We start from the raw sequence: 13,673 nt of genomic DNA, 5'->3' as shown, positions 1-13,673 counted from the left end.
AAGTGTCTAGACCACCTACAGGAGAAATCATTCACCATGAACAATGTAGCAGTATGATGTTTGAGATAATAACCAACACTTTTCTTTTTGTGGTAGTTACTGGTAAGTTCATCATATTGTCTGACGTAAAGTAATAATGCAAGGTTATCACATAGATATAGTATTTATAGGTAGAGACTAGTGATGATGCAATTTATTGTACTGGATTTCAGTTTGCAATTTTTTGAGACAAGTAGTTGCCTGAATGTATTTATCGAAAAAAATGGCAATACTGTTGTTTATTCCTGGGCTAAATTGTTTAGAGTAAAGGACGAACAGAGACAAATACTTGAACTGCCATGCAGCTTTCAAGTATAGAATATCTGATTAAAATCCCGTCTGGCATCGCATGACTGATAATATTAGCACATCTTGTTGATATTAAGGAAAATAATTTTGAAATAAAAAATACTTTAAGTTTAGAAGATGGGTGTTTTCAGGGGAACATTGGTGTAAAGAGTCTACTAAGAAGGCTTATCTGCTACTCTGTCTGAAATTACTGCATACTCCAAACCGATCTCATGGGACCTCGGAAGGAGGTGACGTTTTTTGGGAGGTGACGTTTTTTGGGATTGCCAAATTCTCCCTAAGGCCATAAGAGAAATCAAGTCAACTTTGAGCAAGACTGTTGCTGTGAACAGTGATCAGCGTGCCCAGTAACAGACTCCATCCTTGCCGAAAATGGAGTACGTTTTGAGTGGCTACTTCCAAGCAGGCTGAGGTACATCCAATCAGGCTGAGCTTCATCGAGATGCTGCAGTGTTTCCCCAGGGAAACGGCTTGTTTGTTGTATGAAATCTAACTTTCTGCTCTGTTCACCCTCTTTATTTTTTATTTTTGGAATCTGGAAGTCTGAGGTTTGGACTCTGGGTAGTTGGAGCATATTAATTAGCTGCAAGCTGCACAAGTAAAATGTGGTCAAAGGTATGGCATAGCTGCACGAAGGTCAAATCTCAGATGTAAGCTTGCAGGAGATGTTTTCCCATGTACGTCTAGCAAACAAGGTTTCATGCAATTAAGAAGCGCATATTGTGCAACTCGCTGCAAAGAGGGAATGAAGGAGATCTTACAATTAAATGACGAGTTTTAATACTTTGGTACCTAAGATGCACAAATGAAAACTGAGCTTCACGGATTTAGTTCCATCGGTGCTTAATTTGAGCGGATGGTGTCCGGTGCTCTGCACCCGCACTTTATTGTCAACACCAGCACTTATGACAGCTGCCACATGGGGGCACTGTTTGTGTAATTTAAAGAGCAGAACAACAGTTGTTTATGTATTCAATATACATTACAAACAACCAATACCTGCAGCCCAAACCATTCTTATAGCTTTGAGGGCCTAGAAAGTCTGAATTTTAACACTTGTAGCAGTGCAATGGCTGGTAGTTTAATAGGACTGTCTTTGGAAGCACTGGCAGTGGCAAAGGGTGGTGTAAGCTGCGGTGGCCTCCTGATAGTAAAGTTAATTTTAAAGTGTGCCACCTAACTCTGCTTCATTTTCCAATGCTGCAAACTTTCTATGTCCCTAATTTAGTAAGGCAAAATGAATTGAAACATTGGATCTCGAATATCTACCCTCACTATATATTTTATAAGTTGCCATACTACTTGCTTGCACTTAATTTATTGTAAGAAAACAATAGTTTTCCTCAGTAGAACCCTCAGGTTCACACCTAATTGTCTCACATCAAACCACATTTTCCATGAAGCACGGCGGCCCACTACGTGCCCAAATTTCAATGGCATACAATACAATAGACTTAATTAAGCCTTCCTCATAACATTGTCACATTTCCCTTGGGATTTTTGTAATCCTTTGGAGGAAGGAGTGGGACAGCTCTCTGCAGATTTAGGAGGTAGCTGTTGAATGCCGGAGGAACACAAGATATTGCATTTTGATTTACATAGTAGGAATGATAATGGGTTAGCTGTTGCAGCAAATCTCCTGCCTGAAATGGGAACAGACTCCCACTGAAGAATAACCTAGGCTAGGTAATTGCAAGAACTGTAGTTTGATATGCATAGTGCTTGCTGCCAATCACAAAGTGCATGTGTTCTTTTAAAAACTGCCATATGGGTTCTTTCGGGAGAGAGCAGATTGGAAAAAAAGAGAAGCTAAGGCTATCTCAGTGAGGAGTGGGAGAGAACTGTGGCTTCAGATTTACCTTAAATCTCTAGGGCTACAGACCCAGTTCAAGAGCTAAGGAAGGTAGCATCTGTATTCCCAAAGATAAAGGGGTATTGGTCCTATAAAGGGAGGCCCGCTAGCTTTTAGAGCTTCTCTGAAACTAGAATGTGCAAAATATCCAGGACACAGCGTAGGCTGTTTCCACTTGGAAAAGAGCAAGGAGAACAGTAGCAAATTGTGATTATTCCACACAGCCCATGTGAAAATTCTCTCCTGGGTCCAGGAAGTAGAAAAGGCCCCTTGGTTAGTCTTAGATCTACTATGACAGAAAGTTTGGAACCAGTTGCCATAGAAAAGTTTGCAGTGGACCTGACTGGGAGTTGTGAGGAATATTCTCACGAGATTAACACAGGCCTGGTGCCTGAGAAGACTGCCCTGCCTGACAGAATTGATTAACTTTACAGAACCAGGAAATACATTAATGTACTTTTCAAAGAGATGGTAATTAAAAAGGAACAAGGTGGCAAAATAAAATCTCAGGTGCTACATTCTGCTCTAAAACCAACCCTGATGTTTGAAGCTATTGTGGGACCATGAGAAAATTACAAGAGGCTTCGTGCAGTAGAGCTCAGCTGTAGCTCCCAGCCTATCCTAGCAGAAGATTTGTAATTGCTGGAAAAAATCTAACTCCAAAATTAGATTTTTTTAATGGGGAAAAGACCAATACTTCTCCGCCTTCACTCCATCTCAAGTCGGCTGCACAATATCCTTATAACTTTTGTCTGGGCTAAACCAACAGCTAATATTTAGCTGAACTTCACTGCTGGCCATTGTAGGAGGATGTATTGGTCCTGTTAAACCGCCTCTTGACGCTTGAAGCCGCCGGGATCCCGTTTTTCGCCGTCAGATCTTTTAAGCCTCGCCACAAGTTGCACTATAAGGAAACTAAAAGACAGGACCTTCCCACATCAGGAGAAGTTACCTTTTTAAAGTTACAAAGCTATACAGGGGCCTATAAATACATACATCGAACTCAGTGCCTATAACCCTGTCCCTTGATGGCGAGAAACATATAACATCTAATTTAATTTTATCAGATCCGGCTTGTAAGAGCGTCCATAAATTTCATACAAACCGTTACGTTAGAGACAAGTTGTGCCTTCATCCTTCGTATCCAGATATGTTATACAGACATCAATTCATGTTGCCCGTGTGAATTCCTTGGACCAAATAAATGAAATGTTATAAGGAAAAGAAATCACTCGAGGCAGCTCCACTTTGACCTTTTTACCGTTTTGATATATAATTACTTGGCTTCTCCAGAAGAAGGCGCTGGTCGCCGAAACGCGCGTCGAGATTGATTAGGCCATGTTAACTGTTTTAGATGAATTTTGTATAATTAAGTTGTGATTTATTTATGATATTTACAAATTGTTTTTTTAAATCCCACTGTTGTGTTGTTTAATTTTATGTATATACAATCTTGTGTTAATAATTTTTTAATAATTGCTTAAATAAATATCAGAATCTGAATTCATTGGTAGCCCATTTTTTCCTCCCTTTCTATTTTTATATTTTTCACACAATGTATTATGATTGCCTAGGTTGTTACTTATTGATCATTGGTCCTGTTAAACTTCACCCTAGTAACTTACATTTATTTCCATTTTCAAATGTTTATGTGATATATACTTTTTCAATAACACTGACCACTACATTTAATTTTCTTCAATCAGTTGTAATTTTTTTAAATTACATTTTATTGTTCTAACAAACTTTTCTTGGGATTTTCAAATCATGTATTTATTAGTTGTAATGTTGCTTTGGTGTTATTGCACATGTATGACATGTAATGTGCTTGGAAGAAAGCTTTGTTGCTTGTGACAGCTTCTAAGGATGAAGCAGGGATGACTCAAAGAACCCCCTTTACCAAACACAAATTAGAACATTACTGACCTCAGCCAAAGCTCACATCAAGTCTGAATCCTCTCACTCCCATTTCTTAATGGTTGGCTTCCAACTGGTGAAAATGCCTCTTTTTGTGTGATCAACCGGATTTCTTTTAACTAATGCTGTTGGTGTTTGGACTCTGTACAATCGGATCCTGGTAACAAAGCCCCAGTGCATGTGCTCTGGTCCCAAAAACCTCTTGAACCGCTTAAAAATCCGAATTGGCTCATTCATCTTTTCTGTAATCAACTAGTATAAAGCAGCCAAGTACCAGGGTCTGTAAGTTTAATATTACTAGTAGACTGCAGCATCTATTGTGCCCACACTAAAGTGACAATGCAAAGCTTGTCATCAGGCCTGCCTATGCAGTCTGAGTGTGCAGTTCTAAAACTGCAAATGCGAACTGGCAAAATAAATCATTTGCCAGGCCTAAACCGTCCTTTTTAGTGCTGATAAGTCACCCCTAAGGTAGGCTCTAATTATCCATAGGGCAGAGTGCATGGTATTTAAAAAGTAAGACAAGAAATGTGTTCATTTAAACCTAAAATCATTACAGATGCAGCACAAAATCCAAATAGTCACATCCTGAGCACTACATGATCTATTTGAACAACACAGGGCTCCACTATTACTGCAGGCAGTGGCTCTTTCACAGAGAAAAGTTCAATTTTAAACCTTACATTGTTCTCTGAAGGGGTTGTTAAGATTATAATAGAAAGCTTTAATGAATGAGGCGCTGTACATGTGATGGAGAGTGAACAAATGACAGTTAACCTCAATAATGCACTCTCTTTTACAAAGAGCACTACTGAACCAGCATCCGCTCCCAACCCGGTCTGACGTCCACTGTACTCAAACAGTTGACGCCCTATGTAAGGTTTTGTTTCTTAAGTGATTTAATGCCTCTTTCCAGTTGTGTTAGACCTCTAGTATGAGTGAGCTTTAAGGCTGTTTTTGTGCTTCAAACACAATTGATATTTGAATTTGGTTATCTAATTTACTTAATAATTGTACTTTTTATTCAATGTCTTGGATGCGAGATTTTTAGACGAATAGCAGGGATGAAAGCAGCTATTTTCTTTCAAATTACATGATAAAAATACGTTATTTAAAATTCAAAGGATATGAAATGCTGTTTGCACAGTGAACAAATTGCACGCACTTTCCTCCTACCTGTGACTGTGAATGAGTGCATTAAAAGCCAGGCCATCTGCCCAGCTACTGGTGAAATTGATAACGTTGATCTGTGGGAAATTGCGAGTTGATTGGCGGACCCAGCTCAATAAGATCTTTTCACTGTTTGTTTGCTGCAAGTCGGCCATAATGCCTTTCATTACATCTTTGACCTGTAAAAGACAGACGATCATCAGTAGCTGTACTCAGTAAAACAATGGTTGGCATCCTCTCCCACGAGTGTGTGTATGTGCAAATTTGCTTTTCTCCCTTCTCAAGCAGAGTGCAATGCTCTGCAAAGTCTATTTCTGAATGATCGACAAAGTCATAACAGACTGACTGCGTTTTTTGGAACTAACATCACACTAGTACAAATATTTATATTTTTAAACATATTTCCTCAGGAATACATTTGCAAACAAAATTGTCATTTAATGTGGGTGAATACATTTCAGACAATAAACACATTTCCACACAGATGGTTACATTGTGAGTGAGGCATGATTCATGTTCTTGTTGGCCAACATTTCCGGTCCATACGCTTGATTTGTAAATATGATATGCAAAGTGCGATGCTGTACTCTCCACATTTTCTAAATAAACAACCAACAAAGCTCCACTTCAAATACAAAGTTTTAAAAGTTATTAGATGTTTCTTCACTTCCTTCAAACTAATCAAGCCAGAAAAAAACTTGTATAATGTATGAAAAAGAAGCACACATACTTTTTGGGCTTTAGCTTTGGATCAGTTTTCAGTACAAGGGCCTGTCACAGGTGCACAGTGTCTTAGGGGGCCACCGGAGCTCACTACCCAGCAACGAGTGGGTGGGATGTAGGGCTATTGCTACGCCACTGCTTGAGATATAATACATTACTAGTAGAAGGATCTTTATATTCGGAAGTGTACAAAAACAACTCCAAATCCCAGCATGTCAACAGCTCTGAAAAAACTTCACGGGTAAAATGAGCAGTGCTACACTCTGCGAAGTAAAACGTAATCAGCTTAAATACACAGACAATGTATCAGAGTTCAGACCACATATGCAGTTTCTGGTGACATGCAGCCCCTCCTTTCAGCTTGTGGCTGCATGCAACACTGGGGGGCCTCAGTTCCGCCTGAAATAATGGGTGTAGGTTGAGCATAAATACATATCCCTGTCCCATCGCCAGCTGCAGTTATATGATCCATATTGCTCCAAGCCTCAGGGTTTTTGAGAGGCCCCATCGTGCCCACTTCTAAACTTCCACTTTGGCAGTAGTAAATGTCTGCCACTCTGTTGATGGTGGATACACAACCCCTCTCTCAGTTGTCAGGAGGTTGATTGGCCTGGTGCATATTCAGGGAACATTCTTGTGCTAGCCAATAATTCCCTATTTTGCAGGGGTGTGCTGACAAGCAAAATATCTTAATCCCCCTTCTGAATTAAAAGGTTTCCCAAGTCCTCCTATAATTCCAAAGTTCGGTTATCGCCCACAGATGCACCTGCTCTAGTAATATGAGACACTAAAATTGTGGTCCCCAAGGATCTATTTTAAACAAGCAGCAATATTCATGTGAATACAATGCAATCCCATCCAAAGTATACATTTGTGTATGCATATTTAGGTTACTGCAAGTGTTATACCTTATACCCAGCACTTGTAATGTACATGCTACGAGTAGGCCTGCAGCACTGTAAGTTACATAGTACTAGTGGGCCTGCAGCCACACAAGTTGCCTTTCAAACCAGTCTCAGACTTGTCATTGCAAGGCCTGTGTGTGTAGTTTACTGCCACTTCAAATTGGCATTTAAAACTATTTGCAAAGCCTTAAACTCCCCTTTTATTACACGAAGGTTACCCCTAAGGAATGCCCTATGTGGCCCTAAGGACAGGGTGCTGTGTAAGTAAAAGGTAGGGCATTTACTTTTAAGTTTTACATGTCCTGGTAGGGACAAACAGGACAATTTGTTTTTCACTACTGCAAGGCCTACTCATCTTACAGGTTAGCATTGGGAATTCCTTAAAACACTTTTAAGCTGTAGTTCCTGATTAAAAATTAGTTGCTATATCATTTTTCATAACTTTGGAATGTTAATGATAAATCCTCTTTAGTGCTGAAGTAGGATTTGCCAATACTGTTTTAGGAATGCACTTTTAGAGAGCGGACATGTATCTGCGGTTAACTTAGCTCTGTGTGTCTGCAGCATGTCTCCAATACACATCTGGGCTGGGTGACACACTTAGGGCATTCCCTCTAGATAGCCGCAAACAGTGGCAGGGTGGGTGCGACAGAGGACTCAGCTGCATCCCTAAAGGGGAGAGGGAGCTGACACTTCCATCTGACTTGGTTGTGTTCTGTCCCACCACAAAGGATTGATTGCTCTCCACAGATAGCCTAGCAGACAGGTTGGGATGAAAGGGGACAAGAGTACTTCAAGTAGTTGCTTTGAAGTCACCCCACTTCATAAGGGCAGTTTGGTATAAGTACTGGGGTTCTGCCCCTACCAATAATGTACACTACTTTGCCTGTGAAGAACTCTGCTAGGAGCAAGGACTGCTGTGCTACAAGTATTACCAATCTGCTTGACTGACTGTTCTAAGGAACTGCTTCACAGCTTTACTGCGCTGCCCGCCGACTGATCTCTGCCCTGCTGAGGACAAGGACTGGACTCATCTCAATTGTCCCCTGAGTTACTCCAAGATATTTCTTGCTTGTCTTCTGTTTTCCGAAGTCTCAGGGTCATCAAAGCCTTCCTGTAATCCTCCTGGTACTGCTGGACTATGCCATCTGTGAGTCTTACTCATGCTTAAGGTGCCCCCGCCAGTCCTTGGCCTCAGAACTGGGTTCTTGCAGCTTTTTCCTACATTGACATCAACACAGCAGAGGCTTTGTGCCGATCAGAACCGATGCATTGCCCTCCGGTGCAGCGGCTGTTCAACGACCAAAACCATAAAGCCAATGTGTCACAACGACAATGGGCAGCGCGGTTCGACAACGATACTGTGCCTGCAACATACAGGGGTTCGTCGACTCAGCTTTCTTCAAGAGGCGAATCAGTGCAGATGCTCGCCTCCATCCATAGGATCAGCGACTTATCGCCTCGAGTCTTCAACGTCAACGCTTAGCTCCATCCAAGGTACTTGGTCAATGGGACCTGTCTGAGTCCTGTAGCTGGCCTGACATCCATCGCGGTTGATCTAATTTTTGGATTTACCCTGGTTTAATACGATCTCAAGTACCCTTTTAGCTTTATTAGCTTCTAAGCACTCTTTTTGGTTTGGTTTGTTCTTTAAAAGTTTGTTGTACTTATTGTATTTTTATCGCTTTGGTCTTGATTTACTCTGATAAATATGCTCTATTTTTCTAAACATGTATGGAGTCTTCTTGTGGTGTTTCTATTGTGTTACTGAGTGTGTGTTTTGCACAAATACTTTACACATTGCTGTGAGAAGTTGGCCTAGTATATGATGTTCACTATTCTAGTGAGCACCTTGCACCAGTCCGAACAACCTTTATGGTGATGGTTGTAAAGTCAACCTTATAGACCAGCTATCCTAGTGGTAGCATGGACAAAGCAGTCTTAGGCTAAACTCAAGAGGGCATGTGAAGCCAGCTGATTTACCATATGCAACCCTTTTAATACCAAATGAAAGGACACCACACAGGTTATATATATATAATATATATGTATTTATTACTAAATTAATCCTCTGAACTCTTTATGAGGTCAGAGGCACAAGCACATAACAAGAAACTTAATTATCATACAATAAGTTGCACAAAATACAGTAATGCCCTAGGGGCACATCGAACCATATACTAAAATAGTGGTATAAGAACCACGTCACAAACAAAGGATAGGCCTAGGGCCTGGAGAATCGCTGGGGCTACGCTGTACAACCAAAGGATAGGGAGCAGGAGGCCCACGGGATGCGCGTGCAGTGGCTTTACACACACGCGAGTTACCATGGAGTTAGAATGGGAACGAATGAAATGGAAACTAGTTCTTTTAGGGCACTTCCGAATGGACAAGGAGAAAGCTGCTTGAAACTTGGACACTAGGATAGTCAATACCCACAGAAGTACCGAAATACTAGCGTTACCTCACCCACAGGAAGCAGGTGCATAAGAATGTCTGACAAAATATCGATAACACAAATATCGATATACAAAAATATCGGAACAAAAATATCGAAGTCAAAAATATAGGAATCCTATCCCTAAAAAGGTAAGTACAAATATATCGGAAAAAAAATATAGAATGACAAAAATATCGTTTTTTGTAAAATATCGTTTTTTTTAATTAAATAAAAATCTAATATTAACAAAATAATACTTATAAATGTAATAAACATATTTAAAAATGTACTATAATATTTAAAATTAATACATAATGTAATACAAAATAATATTAATAAATATATAATACATAATATATTTTTCATTAATATTAACTCAAAATTAATTATTTTCATAACTTATAAAAAAATAAAAATATAATAAATTACTAATACATTTATATACATAAAATAATCACATAAATAACAATTAATAACAACATAATACTAATAAAAAAGCTAAATAAATTTTAGATAGTGTATGAGTAAAAATTACTATTCCCACTCCAGAGAGTGCAACAGTAGGGAAAGTGTTGGATAGCGTAGGGGTAACAATTACTATTCCAACTCCAGAGAGTGCAACAGTAGGGAAAGTGTTGGATAGCGTAGGGGTAACAATTACTATTCCCACTCCAGAGAGTGCAACAGTAGGGAAAGTGTTGGATAGCGTAGGGGTAACAATAACTATTCCCACTTTAGAGAGTGCAACAGTAGGGAAAGTGTTGGATAGCGTAGGGGTAACAATTACTATTTCAACTCCAGAGAGTGCAACAGTAGGGAAAGTGTTGGATAGCGTAGGGGTAACAATTACTATTCCAACTCCAGAGAGTGCAACAGTAGGGAAAGTGTTGGATAGCGTAGGATTAAAAATTACAATCCCAACTCCAGAGAGTGCTACAGTAGGGAAAGTGTTGGATAGCGTAGGGGTAACAATTTCTATTCCAACTCTAGAGAGTGCAACAGTAGGGAAAGTGTTGGATAGCGTAGGGGTAACAAATACTATTCCAACTCCAGAGAGTGCAACAGTAGGGAAAGTGTTGGATCGCATAGGGGTAACAATTACTATTCCAACTCCAGAGAGTGCAACAGTAGGGAAAGTGTTGGATAGCGTAGGGGTAAAAATTACTATTCCCACTCCAGAGAGTGCAACAGTAGGGAAAGTGTTGGATAGCGCAGGGGTTGAAATAACATACTTATAAAAAATAGTTCATTATTACTTAATTACATTAAAATTAGTTCCCACCATATTCCCCTATAAACACACAACCCGCAACAGAACACATTTATCAATTAATGAATTATTTAAAATTAATTACCAATTAATTTTAATTATTTACCAATTAATAACAATTAATGTATGCTTCCTACTAATTAATAATTAATTCTACATATTTAAATTACTTCCCACCCTACTCCCCTATAAACCCATAACCCGCTACAGAACATATTTATCAATTAATCAATTAATTAATATTAATTACAAATAATTCTCAATTAATTAATTAATAATTCCTACTAATTAATAATTAATTTAACATAATTAAATTACTTCCCACCCTATTCCCCTATAAACCCATAACCCGCTACAGAACATATTTATCAATTAATCAATTAATTAATATTAATTACAATTAATTCTCAATTAATTAATTAATAATTCCTACTAATTAATAATTAATTTAACATAATTAAATTACTTCCCACCCTATTCCCCTATAAACCCATAACCCGCTACAGAACATATTTATCAATTATTCAATTAATTATAATTATTTAAAAATTATTCTCAATTAATTAATTCATAATTCCTACTAGATAATAATTAATTTAACATAATTAAATTACTTCCCACCCTATTCCCCTATAAACCCACAACCCGCTACAGTACTAAAAGACAACATTTAATTAAATTACAGTAAAAATAAATTATTAAACATAATAAATACAATATAATATACACAAAATGTATTTAAAAATCGATATTAGTAACATCGAAAATATTTACTTCGATATTACTGACATCGATATTTAAAACTTCGATGTTACTAATATCGATATTAAGAGTGTCGATATTACTTACCTTCTATATTAGGTCCCTTCGATATTTAAACTTCGATATAATTGTATATCGACATTTAAAACTCGATATTTTGTCTGTGTACCGGTGCATAGGTGTCAAAGTGTGTGGGGTTTCAACGCTGAATCCTATGGAGCCGTGAAGAAAAATGCTGCAGGCGACCATGAGGGAAGTGTCCGGTTGGATCCAAGGGCGGATCGAGGATGAAGAGTACCTGAAAGCAGAGGGGACAGAGTGTGGGTCACTAGCCAGTGACCAGGAAGGAACCAGGCAATGTCGCAAAGCAATCAGGTGATGTTGTGAAGCTTGTCTCTGCAGCCACGTGGACCAGGAGGTGTCGACGACAACCAGGAGCTGGATACGGACTGTCCCACGAAGGCTCTCACTGTCGGCGGTGTCGGCTTCCGGATCGGAGTCAACAAGCCTTGGCAAAGGCACCCCACGCAGGAATCGAAGTAGGCTTCTGGATCAGACCAGCAAGGTCTGATGGGCGTCTCCTTTTCAGGGAAGCAGGGATCAGTCTGGAGCAACCAGACCAGCAGTGTAAATTGAAAGGTTCGTCATCACAGAGGCCACTAGCCAATGGGCAAGTGACCGGACAGACGCGTCAAGCAGGAAAATGCAGAAGTGCCCCACGCAGAACTCGTGGAGTGTGGAGGGCTGATCTTCTGTGCAGTTGGTGCTCAGGGCTGGGGCTTCTCAATCCCCAATGCACAACTTCGAGGGTGCCTCAGAAGTTGCACGGAAAGCAATTCGCTGGCTTCCAAGATGGCCAGTCCCACGTCTCTCGTCGCCTCCATGGGTCTCAGCTTTGCTGTGGCTGTGGATCGGGCTGTTGGAAGTCTGGAAGTCCAGGTCTTGTCAGGCTCTGTGCTCAGGCTCCAGTGGGAGCAATGACAAAGCAAACCGTTGATCGCTTGATAGTACCTGCTTCAACAGGGTGGTCACTCCTTGACCACAAGGGAGATTCTTCAGTCTTCTATCTTCAGGTAGAACGTCGAAGGTCCAGAGTTTTGTTTCAAGTTTCAGTCAGAATAAATCTAAAGTCTCTAGACTCAGCTCCTACCTATATACCAAATTTAGGGGCTGGATTACCTGCTAGGTCCCTCCTATGGGTGGGACCAGGGAAGGGGGTGGTTACACCCTTTTCCCTTTGTCCAGTTTTGCACCAGAGCTGGGGCTGGAGTGCCCCAGCACTGGTTTGAACCGGGCTATGCATCGGACACCTTGTGTGCCCCAGGCAGTGTCTCATTTCATTCAGCCCTCCCTGCTCCAATACACTATGGCCTGTCTGGGGTGGTGCTAGCACCTCCCAAGACAGGAAACCTATTGTCCAAGCCTCCCTCACTGGAAGGACTCCCAGCCGCAGGAGGCCAGACTTGTGTCTATGGCAGCAGCATCCATTTTGTGATGCTGAGGCTCTGGTTAACTTTAACCGGGATTAGTAGGAACAACATGTTTTCTCCCTCTAGAAGGGTGGAATGCTACCCCCGTCACCAGAACTGGCGAGGGGGTAGTATTCCAAAGCGTATGACACCTTACACGACATGTTTTGATAAAGCCAAACCAAAGTTAGCATTCAACCGCGAGGATTATAATGCACTTAAGAGTATATGGTATGGCTATATCATAAAACAGCTATAAGGACATGGTTCCGAAAGCTGCAGACAGGCTCAGCTCATGCTAGAGCTTCAACTCACATAAAACCAAGCACTCTGCCTTCAGGATTGTTAAGGCCTGCCATAGGAGTGACTTATAGATGCATATGTGTCTATATATAATGGTAGGTATAGGAATACTATACCTAAGCAAGGGGTGATTACACAACCTTGCCCCAGCTGAGTGATCAGCCAGCTGTGTCAGTTTGGATGGCCAGCCAGGGGTGGCATAAGATATGCTGCAACCCCTGGTAGGCCTTGGATGCACCTATGCCCTGGCTACCTTTGGTACACTATACAGTGGCTCATAAGGTGACCCAATATCCAATTGGAGATGTGCCTAAAGTACATGGAGTCCATTTTACAGTGGCAGCAGATAGCCTGGGGCCCTGATTAGCAGGATCCCAGGCCAACTAAGTCAAAAACCAGCTAAACACAAGGCAAACAATCTGGGGTAACCATAGTCAGGTATCCACCTTCCTACAATTGCCTCTTAGATTAAGCCTGATTGCTCTGTGCCAAGCTACAATAGGGTCAGCACAGG

General features: G+C 40.5%; 1 protein-coding gene across 7 annotated transcripts in view; it reads right to left on the bottom strand.

Annotated features, from left to right (window-relative positions):
- DMD (dystrophin) overlaps nucleotides 1-13,673 on the bottom strand; it is a 6,826,337-nt gene that overhangs the window by 6,217,605 nt on the left and 595,059 nt on the right. For all 7 annotated transcript variants that reach the window (XM_078657819.1, XM_078657824.1, XM_078657821.1 and 4 more), the window contains exon 6: nucleotides 5,294-5,466. In XM_078657819.1, the coding sequence (XP_078513945.1) occupies nucleotides 5,294-5,466 (173 nt within the window). The remainder of the gene's footprint in view (nucleotides 1-5,293; nucleotides 5,467-13,673) is intronic.

This window comes from Lissotriton helveticus, chromosome 8 (assembly GCF_964261635.1).
Source record: "Lissotriton helveticus chromosome 8, aLisHel1.1, whole genome shotgun sequence".
NCBI lineage: Eukaryota > Metazoa > Chordata > Amphibia > Caudata > Salamandridae > Lissotriton > Lissotriton helveticus.
This window is presented reverse-complemented; position numbering and strand designations above follow the sequence as displayed.